The 22,925-nt window shown below is 39.6% G+C and overlaps 1 protein-coding gene across 8 annotated transcripts in view; it reads left to right on the top strand.

The window, feature by feature from the left end:
* Window positions 1-22,925, top strand: part of SEMA5A (semaphorin 5A) — a 795,598-nt gene that overhangs the window by 562,524 nt on the left and 210,149 nt on the right. For all 8 annotated transcript variants that reach the window (XM_075586198.1, XM_075586192.1, XM_075586193.1 and 5 more), the window contains 3 exons: window positions 8,619-8,904; window positions 10,541-10,676; window positions 16,039-16,243. In XM_075586198.1, the coding sequence (XP_075442313.1) occupies window positions 8,619-8,904; window positions 10,541-10,676; window positions 16,039-16,243 (627 nt within the window). The remainder of the gene's footprint in view (window positions 1-8,618; window positions 8,905-10,540; window positions 10,677-16,038; window positions 16,244-22,925) is intronic.

The raw sequence follows: 22,925 nt of genomic DNA, 5'->3' as shown, positions 1-22,925 counted from the left end.
AGCAAGGAAGAGAGGGAGTGAGATGGAGGAGGGAGAAATACATGGAAATAAGGGGGGAAATATAGGGGCTCGCGAGGTGTGAAATGGGATGGAGGTGCTCGCAATACCGCCGACACGTGGGGGGGTCGTAACTCTAGTCCTGGGCCCTAGGAAATCTGCCTGCAGCCCTGTTTGGGCCATCAGGTAAACAGCATGTGACTTTAACTTTGGATCTCAATCGAAATGATAACACTTAAATGAACAATGGTACATACAGTGAGTCAATGACCTGAGCTACAGCTTTTCCTGAGCAGCAAGCAGTTTGCACTTTCTCTGAGACTTAATTGTGTTGTCAAGTCAGTGGCATAGCTTACTTAGGGTAATAGACTTTGATATCCAAAGTTTGTGGTTCATTTCCAGCCTTTTCTACTATCATCTTAATCAAATCACTTTGTCAACCTTTGTCTTATTATTTTGCTCAGTAACAACTTGCTAGAATAAGATTGTTGTTTTCACTTCTTTGAATGCTCATGAGAGCACCAGAAATGTGCTGTTAGGTTTCAACACATGGGGATCTGAATAAATGTCTCTATGTTCTATGAATATATAAAGCATTTAAGGTAAAAAAAAATAGAACAAATGACATCTCCATAAGGTTGTACAGAAATATGTAGCAAACATATTTCAGTGTCAAAAGATATTGGTATAAAGTAGAAACAAAATAAAAACAAGCAGTTCAACAATGTTTCTGAACTACAAGAGGTTTAATGAAGCTATGGATAGGACGTGATAAATGCTATGTTCATAGTAAAGAAGATGAAAAGGAGAAATGTGTATTATATTTATAGCTGCTGATACTGCCTTCGTTTCCCTCTCTTCTATTGCACTGCTCTGTGCTCCATTGGACATATACTGTACTTGACTCAGCTGTGTATTCAGAGAAGGCACATATATCAAAATGCGCCACACACAACTTTTGTTCAAAATTGTATGGCTGTAGCAGGCTTCGTCGTTCTTTCTGGTGCATTATGATGTGTGATATTTGGCACCAAGACTGCTCTTAAATCTTATGAAGACTGTAACATTTTGTGTTGTGACGGCATATTTTATGTTATCTGGAGGTGCAATGTCACATGCATGGAGGGGGATTTGTTCTTACTTCTATAGCAATGGCCATATCACCCAATGCAAGTGGCCCTTTTTTGCTACACGGACAAAGAAGCAGGTACAATGTGGAACATAACTAAATGGGCCATAACGTGTCTTTCAGTGCTGCAATGTGTCTTGTGGATAGCACCGTTATGAGCCTTGATGTTTTTACTTCAAACAATCTTCAATAAGATTATACTGTATGAGGTATGGGACATGCTACAGATGCAGCGGCCTTTATCCGACCATTACTTGGGTTGAATCACGCACTTAAGTGCGCGATGGTCCGCTGCAGACTAAATGGCCCATCGGATTAACACAGCAGGGATCCCTGCGGTGTTAAACCTACCGGGGTCTACCTGTCTGTAAGAGACGTGCAGTAAGCACGGGCTGCTTCCAGAGCTGAACCGCATTGATTTCAGGTCATGGGACCCCCTACTTTCCTAGTTACAGGCCCTGTTATAGGGTGCCGGTATCCCCGCCATGTTAAAATCCTGTGGGTCACATGACCGTGGGGTTTTAACATAGCAGGAGATACCGGCACCAAATAACGGGGCCTGTTTGATACTAGTGTGCAGAAGCAGGGGGTCTTCTGAGCTGAACAAAGTTTATTTCAGCCTCGGGGCCCCTTACTTCCTGAGATACAGGCCCCGTTATGGAGTGCCGGTGACTCCTGCAATGTTAAAATAACAATGTCACATGACCCACCGAATTCAAACATGGCGGGTATACCGGCACCCCATAAGGGGGCCTGTAACTCGGGAAGTAGGGGGTCCCCGGACCTGAAATCAGCGCGGTTCAGCTCCAGAGATCCCCTGCTAAAATGTAGAAGAGGAAGAAAAGACGGAGCACTAAATCCACTGCTAGCTTGTAAAAAATATACAGAGGTGCATTCCCATAATAAAAAATAAAGTTTAATGGATCAAAAAACAAACAGACAATACACCTACACGATTCAGGCTATAAGCCCTTTATCAAGGTGAATAAAACAAATTTAAAGGAGTGTGTTTAAATACCGGATCCCCGCGCTGTTGTAACCTATCCCCATCACTTCCTGATGTGTAAAGTGACGCGGGCGTGTGACATCAGCGCGTCGGAGCCGCTAAGTTGAAAAACTTTATTAAATACTAACAATCTGACACCCCGGAGCTACCTAAAGAAAAAACTAAACAATGAACATTTAAAAACACAGTTAAAAACATATACTGTATATGATGTTAAATGTGAATACATTAGATTGTGGGCATACATATACCCCACAATAATGAATAAAGCCTGTTCCATATCTGTAAAGTAACCACAGATTGTGCTAAGTGAAGACTGCTTTGGTACATTATATATTCAATGATGGCATAAATACATATATACATTGCAATAATAATATCCAGTATTAAAGTATATAAACCAATTGTAAAAAAGAAAAAATAATAAATATATTATTACATATAATATAAATTAATTTCCTTAATAAATAATTTGAAATATATATATATATAATCCAAATTGAGCAAATACATCAATCTGTTCAAAACTATATTAATAAGTATATTAAACAAATTTATTGTATTTAAAAAGTATAAGATAATAATCTTGAACAGAGTGAATACATACAGTATTATAATCCTAACAACAATGTGTCATAACCAAACTAATAAACATTTATTCCGAACATATAGAAAATAATGTGATTATAAATGAAAATAACTAAAAAAAAAAAAATTTCAATATCATTAAACAAATGTAATCATATATAATGTTCTTTTTCTTTCTCCCATAATACATCACATAAAGGCTATATGAAAAAAAGATTCATATGAAAAAAAGCTCCTAAGGTTTACAAATGATATAGAAACAAACACTATTCATCCCTTCTATTGTGGAAAGAAAGTAATAAAAAGGTATTTTATACTTATAGCAAGAGAGGCCTTAGATCCCAGTCAGAGTTAAGACCATATGGGATACGAGTCTAGAGAGTAAAAATCCAGAAAAGCTCTCCCCTGCTAAAATACTGTAGTATTAAAATTAAATAAACACGCGCGATCACCTGTTAGAGGCGCGCAGGTAGAGTGACTGATTCAGCCTATCTTTTATTGAGAGTCTATTACAGATAGGTAGACCCCGGCAAGATTAACACTGCAGGGACCCCTGCTGTGTTAATCCTATGGGCCATTAGTCTGTCGCGGCAAATCTAGCGAGGAACTCCGGGAGCTCGATAAAAATTGAGAAATGGTCGGATAACGGCATCTGTATATTATAAAATATTAATTGTTAGCATTAAATGGTATAAAGATTGATTTGCATAATTGTATTGTATGTCTTTATTTATATAGCGCCATAAATGCACATAGCGCTTCACAGTAGTAATACATATCATATAAATAACAAATAATATAAATAACAGATCATGGGAATAAGTGCTTCAGACATACTGTAAAAGTAACATTAAGGAAGGAGTCCCTGCTCCGAGGAGCTTACAATCTAATTGGTATGTAGGGAGAACGTACAGAGACAGTAGGAGGGAATACTAGTAAGTGCGTCTGCAGGGGGCCAAGCTTTATGTGTCATGTGTCCATGATTATCCAGTGCTACTCAAATGCTTCTTTAAGCAGATGTGTCTTAAGGTGAGTCTTAAAGGTGGATAGCGTGGGGGCTAGTGGGGTAATGAGGGGAAGGGCATTCCAGAGGTGTGGGGCAGAAAGTGAGAAAGCTTTAAGGCGGGAGAGAGCTTTAGATACAAAGGGGGTAGAAAGAAGACATCCTTGAGAAGAACGCAAGAGTCGGGATGGTGCATAGCGAGAAATTAGGGCTGAGATGTAAAGAGGGGCAGAAGAATGTAAAGCTTTAAAAGTGAGCAGGAGAATTGAGTGTGAGATAAGTGATTTAATCGGAAGCCAGGAGAGGGATTTCAGGAGGGGAGATGCGGAGACAGATTTAGGAAAGAGTAGAGTGATTCTGGCAGCAGCGTTTAGGATAGATTGTAGGGGAGACAAGTGAGAGGTAGGAAGGCCGGACAGCAGGAGGTTGCAGTAATCGAGACGTGAGAGAATGAGGGCCTGAGTCAGAGTTTTAGCAGTTGAGTAACAGAGGAAAGGGCGTATCTTTGTTATATTGCGGAGGAAAAAGCGACAAGTTTTAGAAACGTTTTGAATATGAGAGGAGAATGAGAGTGAGGAATCAAGTGTAACCCCTAGGCAGCGTGCGTGGGCTACTGGGTGAATGATCGTATTTCCAATAGCAATGTGGAAGGAGGTAGTAGGGCCAGGTTTGGGAGGAAGTATAAGGAGCTCTGTTTTTGCCATGTTAAGTTTCAGTCGGCGGATGGCCATCCAGGATGATATTCCAGAGAGGCATTCAGAAACTTTGGTCTGTATAGCAGGTGTAAGGTCAGGGATTGAAAGGTAAATTTGTGTGTCGTCAGCATAGAGATGATATTTAAACCCAAAAGATGTGATTAGGTCACCTAGAGAGAGTGTGCAGAGAGAAAAGAGAAGGGGTCCCAGGACAGAGCCCTGGGGTACCCCCACAGAGAGATCAATAGAGGAGGAGGAGGTGTTAGCAAAAGAGACACTGAAGGTACGATGGGAGAGGTAGGATGAGATCCAGATAAAGCTTTGTTCCGAATACCAAGAGTATGGAGAATGTGAAGGAGAAGAGGGTGGTCCACGGTGTCGAATGCTGCAGAATAATTGCAACGTTGCAGTCATGAAATGTAAGAAGATGCCTGAAGAAAGAGCCTCAAAGCTAACACTTTTTTTTAGGTAACCAATTAAAGGTAACACTTATACCTTACTTGTGTACTGTACTTATTTTTATTACAAAAAAACTTTTTTTATTTCAAATAAATCCTCTATTGTCAATGTACATTCCACACAAGTTACATATAATCAGACAACTTTGGATTTAAACTTTCCAGACAAGTTTTTTTCTTGACAAAAAAGAAAACCAATAAAAGATGAGACAATGAAATTCCCAGTTTATAACAAACTCCTCTTCCAAACATTGCCCATCTTCATGTCTACAGGGAATGTTATCGCTGTACATGCCCACATTAATATTTTTTACCTTTATGAAATAAGAAATAATACTTTTAGGCCAGAAACATAAACCAGACCAGTTTGGTTGCACTGATTTAAAAAAAAAAAAAAAAAAAAAAAAAAAATATATATATATATATATATATATATATATATATATATATATATATATATGTATATATATATATATATATATGTATATATATATATATATATATATGTATATATATAAACCATAATACTGAGTTAAGTTATGGGGAGTAAAAAAAGTGATAAAAACCCTCCACAGGAAAGCAAATATGCAAATATAACTGTATGCTCATCTGCATGTCTTAGGCAGGTCTGCAACCCCGCCTTTCCCCATTATCACCCAGCATACAGCACTTCCACTGCAGCAAGGGATTCTGGGAAATGACATGCAAATGAGCACACAGTGTCACTTTTTGCCTCAATAACCATTTTTAACATGGTTCCCTATAGGCTTAAGCTTGCTGCATGGTCACAGCTTTGAGCACAGCCAGGGTTAAGGTGCATACCCAGAAAACCACCCACAGACAGCTGTTTCGACCTTGATGGGTCTCATCAGTGTGGGGTTGATTTTACTGGGAATGCAAGAGAGGCTATGGGATAGGCTAAACCATAATACTGAGTTAAGTTATGGTGAGTAAAAAAAGTGACAAAAACCCTCCACAGGAAAGCAAATATGCAAATATAACTGTATGCTCATCTGCATGTCTTAGGCAGGTCTGCAACCCCGCCTTTCCCCATTATCACCCAGCATACAGCACTTCCACTGCAGCAAGGGATTCTGGGAAATGACATGCAAATGAGCACACAGTGTCACTTTTTGCCTCAATAACCATTTTTAACATGGTTCCCTATAGGCTTGAGCTTGCTGCATGGTCACAGCTTTGAGCACAGCCAGGGTTAAGGTGCATACCCAGAAAACCACCCACAGACAGCTGTTTCGAACTTGATGGGTCTCATCAGTGTGGGGTTGATTTTACTGGGAATGCAAGAGAGGCTATATGACTTCCTTCCAAAAGTGTCTCTCTAAACCTCCTGAATATACCAATGCCATTCATTATACTGTAGCAAAATATAGTTTTCATATGCAGATTTAAATGTAACAATATTTATTATTTATTAATTTTTATGATGGACTATTTGTGTAATATGCCAAGCTGTCATAAGTTTTAGAATTTATAATGTTTTGAACTATTATGTAGCAGGTAGCAAAATGCACTGTGGTAAAACAGCATGATTAATACGATGCAATTATGATCATTGTACTTTCTTTGCACTGGCTAAAAACTACTTAAAGCTGGAATTCCACCTAGTTGATAAATCATGTTTCATTGTGTAATCAAAAGCAGCAAGTGCATTAAATGAGAAGATAGTATATCCCAAATGGTTGATTTTGTATTGAGCTTTTTGAATGGAGAGAATACAATTGGAGAACACTGAAGTGAGCGCTACAAAAATGTGGGTACTGAGCACAAAAATACTCTAGTTTTATGAGAACTGTAGAGACATGGGATCCTATTAAATATGCTGTCAATCTGCCTGCCCCTGGCTCTGAAAGATTACGTTTAACTCATTTGAATGAACAGCATATTGAATAGGGATTTTGGAGAAACAAAGTAGATGCCATTGAACACGAGAGATATCTGCATTAGTACTGGTTGAAATGTAAAGTGAAATACTGTGTAGGCTGGGTAAAATTAGTATACAGTAGTTTCTTCAAGAAGAGGGGAATATGGCTGGTGATGTCAAATGTAATAGGTGGAATATAAAAATGAGAGAAACCGAAAATCCAGTGGTCATTAAGATGATCATAACAGTAAGTGTTTACTTTAATGTATTATATGGCAGACAGGTAGACTCTTTGGCAGAGAGTTACAGTGTCAAAGAAAGATTTTTTCTTTCCACAACTTGTGGGTGAAGTAACTTCAAACACATGAATATAGAAAGCAATGTACATTGTAGTGCTACTAAATCTACTATAAAAGAAAAAGGGACTACAGTAGGAGAAAAGGATGAGATAGAGTGATTACAACAAGGTATTCTTGAAAAGGGTAATATCAACTGGCACAGTATAGGAATAATCAATATTGAAATGGTTGAAAAATTGTTATAGTTGAAAGACAAATAATTCTGAATAAGCAGATGGTATTTTTACCATTTGGTATTGAGCCAATTCAGCAAACTGTTTTGTAAAAGTGTTCATTAGATTATACCTTAAAGGCATAAAGGGACAATTTCCCATGTTACTACTGAAACACAATGATGTGCTGTTTCAGTTGTTCTGGTTCACTGAATTCTCTTATTTTTACAGTATGTTTTCTATTCTATTCATATTTCTTGATCTAAAATCTAACATATAGCAGTTCCTTGTGTGCTGACAAGCAATGAATTGGTTTACTGTGCACATTTATTTAAAATGTTTTTTTCTCTGTTTAAGTTATTTATTTAGTTTACTTACATTATAAAATTATAGGTTCTGTGTTGTATGAAGCTAAGAAACCGAGACAACACAGAATGATATATGCATATTGTATTGTATGTCTTTATTTATATAGCGCCAAAAGTGTACTCAGCACTTCACAAAGAATACAGTACAGGGAATTATAATTATACAAAAAGTGCAGCAAATCAGACAATAGGAAAGGAAATCCCTGCCCCGAAGAGCTTACAATCTAATAGGTTTAATGGGAAACTTACAGAGACAGTAGGTGAGGGAGTAAGTGCTGTAGATGTCAGTGCTTGGTCACAATGGGTGGTAGGAGTGACTGAGTGTGGGACAATAGCCATGAGTGCAGGCTATTGGGATGCTTGATTTGTGGGGTGAGATTTAAGGAAGGTCAGTGTTAAATGAAAAGGTTAACACCATTTACAGGGAAGAGATAGCAGGGAGGCATGAGTGAGATCAGGTGTGTATGTCTGGCTTCAGGCTTAGGGGAGATCCCAAGCAGCGGGAAGGAGTAGATAGAGGGTGTGAATAGAGGATTTGTGTGGGTATTTTGTATTGCGGGGTAAAAAAGTTGTTGGGAGAGAGGTGTATAAATAATGGTGCAGTGGGGGGGGGGGGATGTTGGAGAGAACAGAGACATTCACAAAGGAGTGAGAAAACAGTAAACGGAAAAAGCAACAGGGAGGGCATAGTAAGATGCAGAAGGAGAAACTTCCCAGGTAATGGAGGATAAAAGTGTGCAAATAATCACAGATGTTAAAAGTTAATGTCTCACAGTGGCAAAGTTATAATGCAGAGTCCAGATCTTCCTCCAATCTTCACCTCCAATTTCAACTCCAAAATTAACTCTTGTAGACACTTTAGATATGACACTACAGTGACAGTGATATTGTATTGGTCACATTTAAGATTTCTATCTACATTGTATTCATACATATCATTTTTATCATACATTTTTTTATTATTATTTCTTTCTTTTCCAGAGCCAAATTTTGTCTCATCTTATGACATTGGAAACTTCACATACTTTTTCTTCCGTGAGAATGCAGTAGAACATGATTGTGGGAAGACTGTCTTCTCCAGAGCTGCACGAGTCTGTAAAAATGACATTGGAGGAAGGTTCCTGTTAGAGGACACATGGACAACATTCATGAAGACTCGGATGAACTGTTCTCGCCCAGGAGAGATCCCATTTTATTACAACGAATTACAAAGTACATTTTTTCTTCCAGAGCTGGACATCATATATGGGATATTTACTACTAATGTGTAAGTAATCTTTACGCTTTCTCTTTCTACTGGACAAAATAAGTCCCATTTTTCCTTTTTAGATAATTACCTTATTGTTAAATTGTCTACATTCTTCCCACGTATCTAAATTGAAATATAAATTGTGAGAAAGTTGCTACAGTAGAAAGCTGTTGTGTTCTTCTCAGAACTTAAAATACAACTTTGATGAAGAAATACTATATTATACCAGTAACTAAGGTTGCTTTCCTATATACAGGCATTCCCCGGTTTAAGGACACTCACTTTAAGTACACTCGCGAGTAAGTACATCTCGCTCAATAGGCAAACTGCAGCTCACGCATGCGCCTGTCAGCACGTCCTGAACAGCAAATACCGGCTCCCTACCTGTACCGAAGCTGTGCGCAAGCGGGGAGACTATAGAGCCTGTTACACATGCGTTATTTACATCAGTTATGCACGTATATGACGATTGCAGTACAGTACATGCATCGATAAGTGGGGAAAAGGTAGTGCTTCACTTTAAGTACATTTTCACTTTACATACATGCTCCTGTCCCATTGCGTACGTTAATGCGGGGTATGCCTGTAATGGTTTTAAAATGAGCTATAGTAATTGCGGTGGCAACAATAAAATGTTACATTTTTTGGGAGTTTTCATTTATCCCATTTAAGTATCTCTGCTATAAAACTCACATATAGTACCAATACATAAATTGCAAAATATTCATCACAAAAAACTCCGATATTGACTATACAATATTTCTTTATTGAATAAATCTGGTGGTTTTTTTTATACCAGTATTACAGCAGTTATTGGACTGTGAGAAATAATATGAAATCATTTAAAACTGTAGTCAACTTTTCCATAATTTTCTCAAAATCTTGAAGGTACACTGGTGATGGTAGTTGATGTATTATTAGCTGTGTTATCAACAGTGGTGTAACCAATAGTACAACAATCAATTCTGTCACTATCAAGCTGTCTTAGGCTAGCCACGGTGTGGCACACAACGGCCGTGTGTGACACACTAGGTTGTTCAGCTCTCTATCGGGCAGGCCTCAGTAGATGTGTGAGCAAGCACTCACATATCACGATGGCGCATCCGCTGGCAGGGAAGACAAGAATTTTGTCTTTCCATGCTGCAACGCGATCACGTGGACGGCGGGCAGCCAATGAAGGGCAGATATGCCCCATCATAGCCATGTCCCCGCCATGGCCGCACCCCCTGTGCATTCCATTGCTCCCCTGCAGGCCGCAGCTTTCACCAGTGCACACGCCGCCAGGCCAATAGGCACGTGTGCAGCAGTAAATACTGGGACCGTAGCCTTAGATAGTGTCAATAGACCAGAGCAGCTACTGTTTCACAGATATTCCACAATCTAACATTGCCTTGTTGCAATGTATTATGGTTTGAGCATTATAATTTCACAGACTGGATATTGTGATGGATGAGGTGAATTTTTCTGGAAACAAAAGGAGACGATGATTACATATTTTCACAAACCCACTGTGAGTTATCATACTGTAGGTTATTAAAATGCATAAATATGAAAGAAAAAATGGAAAGATAACAGAAAATTATAATTGTTTTTCTATTTTGTGAATTAGTACAGTATCCATGAAGTTTTCTCTTTGTTTTAACGTGTTGTGCAGGAACAGCATTGCAGCTTCAGCAGTGTGTGTATTTAACCTGAGTGCCATCACTCAAGCCTTCAATGGACCGTTTAAATATCAGGAGAACTCTCGGTCTGTCTGGCTGCCTTTTCCTAATCCCAACCCTAACTTCCAGGTGAAGTATTTCTATATTATCTATAAGTATGCTAAGGCTACTATATGTTAACAATAAATAAGAAGCATTTGCATTTCACCATGATCTCTTAGCATTCCACTGCAGACAAGGATTCTGTATAATAAAATGCAAATGAGCACAGTGTGTCACTTTTTCTTGCTCACCCAATTTTAACATGGAACCTATAAATTAGCATGAATCAAATGACACTGATTAAAAAAAAATAACATTTAATTATACATGAGAGAGAGAGAGAGAGAGAGAGAGAGAGAGAGAGAGAGAGAGAGAGAGAGAGAGAGAGAGAGAGAGAGAGAGAGAGAGAGGAAGAGAGTCTGAGAGAGAGAGGGAGAGAGTCTGAGAGGGAGAGAGTCTGAGAGGGAGAGAGTCTGAGAGAGAGTGTGTGTGTGTGTGTGTGTGTGTGTGTGTGAGAGAGGAGAGTGTATATATTGCCCATCGATTATTGCAGGATTTCTGCTATAATTAAGCCCCAGGGAGCTATTTATATCACACCGCTCATTTATATATCATATGTAAAAAAGAAAAAAAATATGTCAAGCAAACAATAATAAACAGCACACAAGGATATTAAAATAAAAAACACTTTTTTTTTAAACAATGTACCACCAATTACACTGGCGACACACTTTATTCGAGCTTGGCTAGTCCCACGAATTCGGGTATACCCGGGTGTATTGAGGTTTGTGACTGTTTTCTGCCCGAGTGCATTGAGTTATTTTCCAAGCAGGGATTGAAGCATTTTATTCCCGCTGGCTGCAATACTGCACAGTATATATATATATACTGCATTACAATTCATGAATTTATGCCATCTGGTAGACATGCGAAGCATTGCAGCCTATTAAATCCTAATCATTATCATTTAACAGATCAGCCGCCCATCAGCCAGGCATGAACCCAGGCTGGGAAGGCAAATGCAACGGGGCTTGTCAGAGGTGAGGAGCGGCACATTCCAGGTATCTGCCAGGTACATACCGGGTATTTGCTCGAATAAAGTGTGTCGGTGCAGTAAGTGTAAAAAGTTCAACATACCTCCACCAAAGTAAACATTTTCATTGGGACCTCGCAATGTTTCAGGCCTTTCTCAAGCCAAGTCCGTTGCAGAGTATGTCCGGTGGTTTGGCCATACGACTTTTTCTTTTCCTTTTATGCTGTTTACTTGATATAAAAACTGTTTGTCTTTTTGCATATGTTATCTAAACAAGAGTTTTTTTGTTTTTTACCCCACATTGGATGTGGTGGAGTGTCTTATTATCTTTTGTTTAAATGTTCTACAGGACTTGGGAGTGTCTCACCGCTCCTTGCTCTCCGCATCCTAATCGGATACGGTTGTTTGTTCTATATGAATGCTGTCTGGCAAACCCGCTAGTTTAGGATAGAATTAACAGTTAGTGCAGGTTCAGTTTCTTTCATGTAAATTAAATTTTCTTAGTTACAGTGCTACAATAGACTATTTTTATTTTTATTGCCAAAATGAAGTAAATGCACTTTGAATAAACTATAGTACACCATTAGATGGTAGAAACAAATCAAATATTATGCAGATGAAGATGAAAGCTATCCCCACATTATTTCAGTGTAAATAAAAAACGAGCCAAATAATTATAGCATATAATTATATTTTATGAGGGTATTTAATAATTTGGTTTTGTGAATACATTTCTATTTTCTGTGATATTGTCACAGAAAAAGTCTGAGTTATGTACAATACTATGCATATAAAAAAGAGAAAAAAACAAGATTATAGGTCAAATACATCTCAACCCCACTAAAAATGGTAATTATTATTGGCAAAGCCTTGTTAATCTCACTATTGAAAGAAACTTTGATTTAAAAGGAAAAAAGCTTGTGAATGTTTGCCTACTATTCAACATTTATGGAACTGGTGATTTTATAATCTAGTAGTATAGAACATAACATCATAAAGGAAATTGTACTTTAAGTAATTTACTATAAATATAAGTATAACTCATAACATTTATTAGATAACTGGTATAATGCTGCCATGGCGTAAATCTTCTAATAAAATTTATTTGTATAGCAATTCAATAAAAGCCATATTTTATTAAAATTGAATCAGTCTTTAGGTCTTGATAAGTAGAAAGCCGGAAGCTTACAAATGTCACACATGACAAAAACGGCTACATTGTCGCAAATGAGGATAGATACTAGAAAATCAATGTATAAAAAAAATTATTTACTTAAGACCAATATGCCTACATTGTCACTGAAAGATTTAGGTGCCTATTCTAGTAGCTTCGATAAAATTGCTGTCATCTCGAACGGTTTGGTATGACCCCATCGATCGATTTGTCATTTGTGTTATCACGGTATTCAGAAAGAATCAGAAACCCCAAGTCACAAAACGTGAGATAGGAAAATTTCAATATCGCTTGGACAGAAGGGATGGTATCTCAGCCTTTTTGTAAGTTCTCCCCGTGTGATCTGCCTGCAGTCAGTAAAGTTTCATAGAGAGAACTGCGCAGAGAGAGAGAGAGAGAGAGAGAGAGAGAGAGAGAGAGAGAGAGAGAGAGAGAGGGGGGGGGGGGGAGAGAGAGAGCTGTATCTCCCTGCACAGCTCTTACAGGCGATCGCACTGTTTATATTTAAATTTTAATAACAGAATATTGTAGCAGGGGGTCTCTGGAGCTGAACCGCATTAATTTCAGGTCGGTTCCCGAGTTACAGGCCCCGGTATTGGCTGCCAGTATCTCCTGTGCTTTTAAATCTCCCAGTCACATGATGCTGGAGATTTAAACAAAGCTGGGGGATACCGGGGCCTGCAACTCGGAAAGCAAGGGGTCCTCAGACCTGAAATCAATGCGGTTCTGCTCTGGAGATCCTCTGCTACAATACTATGTGATTAAAATAATAAAAAACTTCATTACCTTAGCGGATAGCTGCTAAAGCAATGAAGGGCTTAAACATGGGTGTACAGTGGGTGGGTGAAGGGGGTAGTTGCCCCAGGGTGGGTGGTTACGGCTGCTGGGAAGGTTGCAGGAGGAGTTAATCCTTTCACTACCATAGCGGTGGGAACCACTATTGTAATGAAGGGGTTAACCACTCCAACTACCAACCCGAGAGGCCTAACCACCCACCCTGGGGCAATTATCCCCTTCACCAAATTCCTCTATCCCCAAGAAACATTAAAATACAACAACCCTACTACCCACCTCCTCTACCCCCAACCCCTCTCCCCCCCCCCAACACATACAGTACCGACACACTTTATTCGAGTGTGGCCGGTACCGCAAGCCGGGAGATTTCCCGGCTTGCTAGTGGCCGCCCCTCGGCGTGCCACGCGTCATAGACGCGCGGTCACGCGTCTTCGGGAGCGTGCGCCCCCTGCACGCGCGTCCAGGGGCTCCCCGAGGGAGCCCTGGTGTCCCGCGATCGCGGGACAGCGGCAGGGGGTTCCGGGGGACCCGGCGGACCCGGCAGTGGTAGGGAGAGCGCCCCGATCGGAGGGCGCTCTTCCGCTGCTTCGGCGCGCGCCCGTCACTCTCGGGCGCGCGCCAGGCTACTGCTGCGGCCAAGAACGGGCAAATGCTCGAATAAACTTGGCCGCAGCAGTACAGTACAATAAAGGGCAACATTACTATTATCCCAATCTGGATAATAGCTCATTTACCCATTACAAAATAAAACATTGTCCAGCCAGAATAAAGTAAATACAAGTTCTACTTACCCCTGCCAGGTCGTCCTCATCTTCCTCCCCATCCTCCATGGGCAGCAACATTACAATAAAAAAATCAACTAATGGCCACTAACACCTTAATCACCTTTGTGGTTAATAACCGCTATAGTAATTAAGGGGTTACCCCCCCCTCCCCGCTACCCACCTGGGAGGCCTAACCACCATCCCCCGGGCAACTACCCCCACCCTACACCCCCTGTAATGTATTTTATTCTGTGCTTATTTTTATTATTTGTAGCTTGCCCATTTATTGCTATAGTGGCAAACCATGCTCATATTATGGGCATGGTCTACCACTGTGCCAATCAATGGGTAGTGGGGTTGCAGGGTGGGGGTAGTTGCCCCGAGGAGGGTGGTTAGATATCCTGGTTGGGTAGCATCGGAGCAGGGTTAACCCCATAATTACTATAGCGGTTACAAACCGCTAATGTGATTAAGGAGTTAGTGGCCATTAGTTAGTTTTTTTATTGTAATGTTGCTGCCCATAGAGGACAAGGACGTGGAGGACAGTGATGAGGATGGCTTATCGGGGTAATAAGCATATCCCTATCCTGGGTAGCAGGAGGGGTAGGAACCGCTAAGATAATGAAGGGGTTAACTCCTCTCCAAACCCTCCCGCAAGGCCTACACACTCACTATGGGCCAAATACCATCTTCACCCACCTCCGCTACCCCTAATAAACCCGACACTGGTATTTAACCCCTTAACACATGAAACTGCCTGTAAATGTATTTTTATTACATCGGGGGTCTCCGGATCTGGTATTAATGCATATTAATATATTATATATTAATTATATATATATTAATGCTCCGGAGACTTCCGGCTTCAATCCAATGCAGTAAAAATTAATTTGTTCTTCTATGTTCTACCGAAAATCCCTTGTGGTGGGTAGCTGAAATTTGTGAGTAGCTCACTAGGTGAGAGCCTCAATGTTCTCATCGGAGCTACTAGAATAGGGTGATTTTCTCGAAAACACGATTTGGAGCTCTTTTTGAGCACCCGCTTTGTGTGTTTGAGCAGGAGTGAGACCGCTCGGGGAGATCCACTTCCTGAACGAGTTTGGCAGGTCATCGGAGCTTTCTGTGTAGCAACCTTGCCGAATCATATGGGAAGTGCTAAAAAAGCTCGATGAGTTAGTTATCAAAGTTTCTAGAATAGGCCCCTTAATATGGTGTTATTTCTACGGGCTTATTAATTGCAGCTCTATGTTGCTTAAAAAAGTGACCCAAAATAACATATTCTGTGGGACGTAGACTTCAGAAATTCTTTAAAAATTACAATATGATGATTTACAGTATGATGATTCTGGAAGCTAAACCAGGCTAGTAAATCTGGTAAATGCCTCTGATTGACAGTCAAATTTATTTTTGTTTTTATGTAAGTATAAGCATTTAATATGGTCGAAGACAGACTCCAGTAAATGGTATTACAACTCATAACATATTTTAACATTTACATCACAGTATGTGCACTTCGTTCATGTACCACTACATCCATCAATAATTCAACATTTCAGTAAAAACATTATCACAACTTAAATAATCATTAGTTCTCTAGAAACAATACACTACACTATTAGAGGTAAAATATGCAGAACTTATATATTGTATATAATATTGTAATATATTTTTCTTATGTCTCAGTGTGGTACTGTGGATCAAGGTCTGTATGTGAATCTCACCGAAAGAAACCTCCAAGATGCACAGAAGTTTATCTTGATGCATGAAGTTGTGCAACCAGTCGTTACAGTCCCTTACTTCATGGAAGATAACAGCCGATTTGTCCATGTTGTGGTGGACGTTGTTCAAGGAAAGGAAATGCTTTTCCACATCATGTATCTGGCAACAGGTATGAATTCAACACTAATAGTTTAGTAGCAAACAAAAATGAAAATGGGAATATAAATGGGATTGTGCACTTTTTAGGGAACACAGATAAATTTTAGGCAGTACGTTTATCCACTTTGATATAGCATAGATTAATGGAAACAGCCAAAATAAGTTGGATGCTCTACTTACTAAGGTCTGATATGGGTTAACGCACCTGATCCAGCATTAACTTCCATTCAAGTCAGCAGGAGTTAACGCCCGATCGGATGCGTTAACACATAACGGACATTAATGAATAACCCTCTAAATGTGAGGATACTGTGAAAGAGTATATAAAAGTATCTGAATATTCTGACTCGTTTCAAAATATACAAAATACTTTTAGAAAAATGTACAGCATCATTTCATCAACATTAGATTTTTTCCTAAACTACAGTAATACCACATTTTGAATGAGACACTAAGCTGTAAGTAACCCAGATTCCACATAATTAGTGATATCTCTGAAAAGAAAGGTTTTTTTTTCCAGATAATTCATTTTTAACATGGCCACAAAATGGGGTGGTACAGAAAATTAATTTACTCTAGTTTCAAAACATTGTACACCTTTAGGTCAATAAAAATGGGTGCTTTATATAAGCTGCATGAACTGTGCCTACTATATATTCATACATTCAGGATTTATTGGTGTGGTCTACCAATCCTAAAGATTCAGCATCAGGATGAAGTGATAAGATAACAATATAACATTGAGCAATAAAACCTGGCACTATCATAATGCTGAATAAGTGAATATGAGCCCAAATAGTCTGGAGATCATTTTTAAATCACGCTCCCAGATTTCTCCACATTGTAGTATCATTTTTTTTGCCTATGAATCTTAGTGGCCATCCTTTATTATAAAATCTTCTTTGTCTCAGTCCTGATCACCAGAACTTTGGCTTTGCTACTGCATTCCTTTGGCAGCTAAAAAAAAACCAGTACTGTATGTGTGGCATACTGTATTCTGTGCTTTTAAAGTTAGGCTGCATTTGTAAAGCCAATTAACAAACCATTCTTTAATTATAGAAGGACCATTAAAACCAGAAACGGTGATTTCATTTTATCTTCCACTGCTAGATAGGGCTCTCTGCCTGTAAATATGTGGGAAATGATTTTAACATTTTTGGGGCAATCAAATACACCTGTAATTACAGTAGTATTATAACTTAATACAGTATTATATTGATTTAATTGTTTGTTTGTGAAAACATGAGGCTAACACGTACCGTAAAAGACATGTTTAAAGAAACCCATTACCTGTTGTAAATTCTTATTGAAAGTTTTACTTCCACTATACTGTTAAAATGGATCTCAAATGAATTGTTTATTATCCAACTAAGTTAATGTGAATATATACCTGGGAGTCTCTGAGGTCATCTGATGTCTCTTTAGTGCTGGAATGATAAAATAAATATAAATATGATTCTCCAAGTGTCCCAGTAGGAAGATTTGTAGTGTGAAATAGCTGAAATTGCTTTTCTCTGAGTTATTTGCGGTACAATGTGTTTTTAAAGTGTCTTTTTTTGTACTGTGATTATTTGTGGATGTATGTCTTGTCCTATTGAAATACTGTAATACACATTTTATTGTAATAGTTTTTTGAAGTAAATTTTTTGGTGGAAATAACTTGGTAGTCATAAAAATGTGTATATATTTATCTATAATTAATATCAAGTCTGTAGTTTAGATTCTCAATCTCCAGTAGCTCCAGTTAAAAAATACATCAGCCAATGTTTGTTTTTAAACTGGGATATAAGATTGAAACCGGGAAATTCCTAATTTGGGTTCTTGGTTCTTCTATAATAAACAATGATATAATTAAAATTTTATTCAGCTCGTTTTGAAATCCCAAATGTTAAGGCAGTAGGAACATTTTTTAAACATGGATTATGAATTTCATGCATATCCCATTGGCACATGCCACCGATATTGCTATTATTTATTGGCTTGCTTAAAAATGAATTTCTAAGAGTCATTTTGCCAACTATGACACACACAAGATATATATAATGAACATATATAATGAACAGAAAAGAGTAACACTTGAAAATAGTGGTCACATGGTTAATATTTATTCATCCAACGTTTCAGTCAAACACAGCAGACCTTGATCGTCTCCTTCTCTCCTTAGACCAATCATTGTCATCAAGGGACAGTCACCCACCACCACACCACCACCACCACCACGATTATCATCATTACTAGATGCCAATTTACCAATTGCATAATTCCATTACTTATTTTATTACTATTTTTCAAATTGTGTGGGGGCCCAGACAAGCCAGCACTTGTACAGCATTGCCAGCCACAGGTGTAACATTCATATGCTTGGCTTGTTATGTATGTCCTAACTGCTTAATCTGGGAAACCAGAGTGGAAGGGTGGAACCAAGGACATACTATTGGGGTTTAGTGAGACAATGTTATCTGTATGAAAGCGACACAAAGTGAACAGCATCCTTTATGTACTCCAGCATACACTGTACAGATTTAGCAAGACAGTTGTCCCAGCACTGGAGGATTAACGCTGTGTGGGGTCCAATTCGGAAGCATGGACCCCCGAGCATGGCGGCCATAGACACTGTCTCAGGCACCACAGACGTTAATTTTTTTTGGCCACGGTGAAGGAGACAGGAAATCTTGTTACATCTGCAAAAATGCCCAATGTTACAAAAGTACAAAAGACTTACAGTTTATTCGGTGATATTTGAGACGTCCGGAAACAAGATGTGTGTGACGGATCGGGGGACTCGTGCTTCCCAGCGTGTCCCCGTCACCTCTGTTTCTACTACCTCTAGCCCTCCCTCTTCCCTGCATCCTCGCTCTCTCCCTCGCGGCCGTTCCTCTGCGGCGCGATTGGCATGCCCTGACGCGCTTTCAGGCCACCTGCGCGTTCTCCGCAATGTGCGTGCGCGTTCACGATCACTGGTACCCCTCCGCGGCACCCGCGCCTCCCGGCGTGTCTCTATTCCCCCAGCCTCCGCATTACCTTGCTCCTCTGCCTCTCCGTCTTTCTCACCCCCATTGCCGAGCGCCCCTGCGGCGCTTCCTCCCTCACGTTATGTGACACGCGCGGTGCACGCGCATAATACCCTTACAGAGAGCGCGCGCACACGCTCCAGTTATCTGCCATCTAGCTCCGCCCCTGTGGCTTACAAGCCATATCTCTTAGTTATTTCCCTGTCTCCTCCCCTGCTCTCACAGACCTATCGCTGCAAACTCTCACTCAACCCTCTGCTCCTCCTCTCTCTCTCCTATTGGTTCTCCTTCCTTTATAACCCCACTCTGTCCACTTCCTCATTGCTCTGCATAGCTTTCCTGTGACTCCTGTGTGTGCAGTGTCTATGCCTAGCTCCCTTGTTTGTTTCAGCGCTGGTTCCTGTCCCTGCTTCTGTTTGGATTCCCCTGGCTTGAACTACTGCTTTGGATTTGACTACTCTGTTTTCTCCTGCCCTTGAACCTTGGCTTATGGACTTCACTACGCTGCTTTCTCCAACCCCTGAACATTAGCTTATGGACACCACTACACTGCTCTCTCCAATCCTTGAACTCTGGCACACGGACATTACTATCCGATCTCTGGCACCCAGACTTTGCAAGTATACGTTAACCCCTTTCTTACCAGGCCCGGCAAAGCATAACCACACTCCGGGCACCCCCTCACTGCTGTGGGTGCGTGTTATACCCTTACCCACCTCAGTACTGGGGACTGGCCAGGTCTGCGGGCATACAGGCGTTACAATGTGAAACAGCAACAACATTTCGGATTGCCATGATCCTTTCTCAAGCTGTCTTTTATACTTTTTGCAATATTGGATCTGTGTACTATCTATTTTTGCTACTACGTTATACTTCAGGCTCTTTGGCACCTCTGTCATATGTGCAACAACTACTGTACCTTGGAATATTTTTCTCTCTACATATCTCTCACTTTTTCCAAGTTTTTTTGAGTCGGTCCTATCTTTTTTATTGTAACATTTGTAACAAAAACAATTTGTTCTTTAAATACTGTAGTCTTCTGCTTCTAACTAATCTTGCCCTGTCTTTGTTTCACCTCATCCTTTTCTTTGCCAGATTTCAAAACAAACTTTTTATTATTATCATTATTTGTGCTAAATAGTTTACAAATTACATACATACTTAAATTCGAAGAAAAAAAAACAGTTACAGATTATATAACGTTAATTTTTTTTGCCTTAACCCAAAACCAAAACATTTTGACGAGATTTCGCAAAACCAAATCCTAAACACACGAAGTTTAGAACCAAAACCAAAATATGGTATCAAGTGCACATTGTTTTTTTATTTGGATTTTGTAAGAAAAACTATGGGGGGAAAAAACACAATTCGAACTTTTGTACCCTATCTTAATATTATTGTTTACAAATAATAATAATATTCCTTGAAAAACTCTTAACGTGCTGCTTGAAGAACAGGTAATTCCAGAACTATGAGAAATATCATACCCTGTAGTTATCCACAAGAAAGGAGACAAAGAAAAACTACAGACCAATCAGTCTACTGCCAATCACGAACAAGATTTTTACAAAGATACTCACTAATTGGCTGCAAAAGACCCTGGACGTTGCCCGACCTAGAGAACAAGATGGTTTTCACAGTTGATACAACACAATGGACCACATGCAAGTTGTACAGGAAGTGATTTCCCAAATTAATGAATATGACCTACAGTACCCCTCATATTAGGATTCATAGATTATGAAAAAGCATTTGATTATGTCTACACCTCAGTACTTTTAAATGCATTTAGTAGACAGTGTTGAAGACGTGTACATTGATATTATAAAGACCATTTGCGAGCCTACCACATCAACTATTAGATTACATGGAGATACTGTACAAGCAAGATAAGAATCAGCAAAGGGAGTGTGACAGTGAGACACCATATATATATGCCTGATGAATGGACGTACATGTAATGTAACCATTAGTAAGCCATTAAAAGTATCCCTTCTACCTAACTTTTGTTCTGTATACGCTACATGCTAACACAGTACCATCCTCTCTCTGTGTCATTTTTTGAGAAATTGGACTGTATTTTTCTGCTTCGGGAGCATGTGTTTTAAAGTTCCATGTAAGATACCCATAGCATAAATTACATTGTGTTGTGGTTGAAGGCTAATTTAGAATTCTGCATGCTTTGTTAGAATTCAGTAGCTGTCAGACAACAGCTACTGGTTTAGTCAAATGTTTGTCTGTGATTTGTCCTGCTAAAATCACAGATGAGAGCTTGGAACAGCCTTCTTTTCATTACTGCTAGGCTGATTAGTTTTCTATTGTAGGTAAAATAAATCAGACACTGGGTAATGAAACCTGAAAAGGATGCACAGATTTTTGTCCCCAATACAATTAATAGTGTTTCAACTCAGGTGGTGTTTGTTTTTATTGCCAATGCTTTTCTGTGGAGCAAACCATTTTCTGTTTATCTCTGTTACTACAAGTACAGTGCATCAGCACTCTGGCATATTATTGTTTAAAGGGACAGTTCCTCCTGCATCTTTATTTTTAAATATTTCTTCACAATACTGCACAGTAAGTTTTTAAAATAGTACATTTTTTTTCACTTAAGATTTTTATTAGTTTCCAACAGTTGGGGGGGGGGGGGGAGGAAGGGTACAGAAATAAAAAGGAGGGTGAGGGGGGGGGGGGGAAGAATGGTGCAACATTCCCGACATATTTGACAATCATACTTCACATATATCAAAATACATTATACACGGTCACTAAAAATGATACCATTTTGGATCCAAATTGTTCCTTCTCTGGTTTTGTTAATGTTATTATTACTACTGGAGAGGGAGGGTGGATTTCCCTTTGGGTAACCTGGATAGCGCAGAGATTCTCATTGGAGGATGTTGGACTGATCTATGGTACATTTTATTCCTAAACAATTAACCAACAACATAAATAATATGACTACTAAGATTTCTTAGTGACATTCAGGCCCGCCTACAGAAATCATGGGGCCCAGCACAAATGAAAGGAGCAGCCCCATCCCCCCCCCCCCCCCCATAGCGCACCTACCGCAGAATTTTTTTTTTTAGCCAACAACTTTACTTAACTTTTTTCTTGTTGATAAAAAAACATTACAATGTAATCTGTTAATTTTAATATTTTCAACAAAAGACAAAGATACCCAATGATACATCCTATGTGACAAAAGACCTGGGGGGGATTCAGTATGGGCCTGGGGTGTTCCCAACCTGTCTTCTGGGTTAGGGGATTCTGATATCTCCTGTGTGAAGCTTGAGAGTCAGATCTGGAAGAAAGCAGTATAGGTTATTTCGGTGTAGGTATAGGGCAGTTAAGATAAGACAGAGAGAGTGTGGGTGAAAGAGAGGGACAGAGAGAGAGAGTGGGTGTGGGGGGTGGGTGGGCGACTGACACTTGGGTGGGTGACTGACTGACACTTGGGTAGGTGACTGGGTGACACTTGGGTGGGTGACTGACACTTGGGTGGGTGGGTGACTGACTGACACTTGGATGGGTGACTGACTGACACTTGGGTGGGTGACTGGGTGACACTTGTGTGATTGACTGACGAGTGGGTTGGTGTCTGTATTCATTCACAGATTCACACACACACACACACACACTCTCTCTCTCAGACTCTCTCCCTCTCAGACTCTCTCCCTCTCA

This window comes from Ascaphus truei, chromosome 2 (assembly GCF_040206685.1).
Source record: "Ascaphus truei isolate aAscTru1 chromosome 2, aAscTru1.hap1, whole genome shotgun sequence".
Taxonomy (NCBI): Eukaryota; Metazoa; Chordata; class Amphibia; order Anura; family Ascaphidae; genus Ascaphus; species Ascaphus truei.
This window is presented reverse-complemented; position numbering and strand designations above follow the sequence as displayed.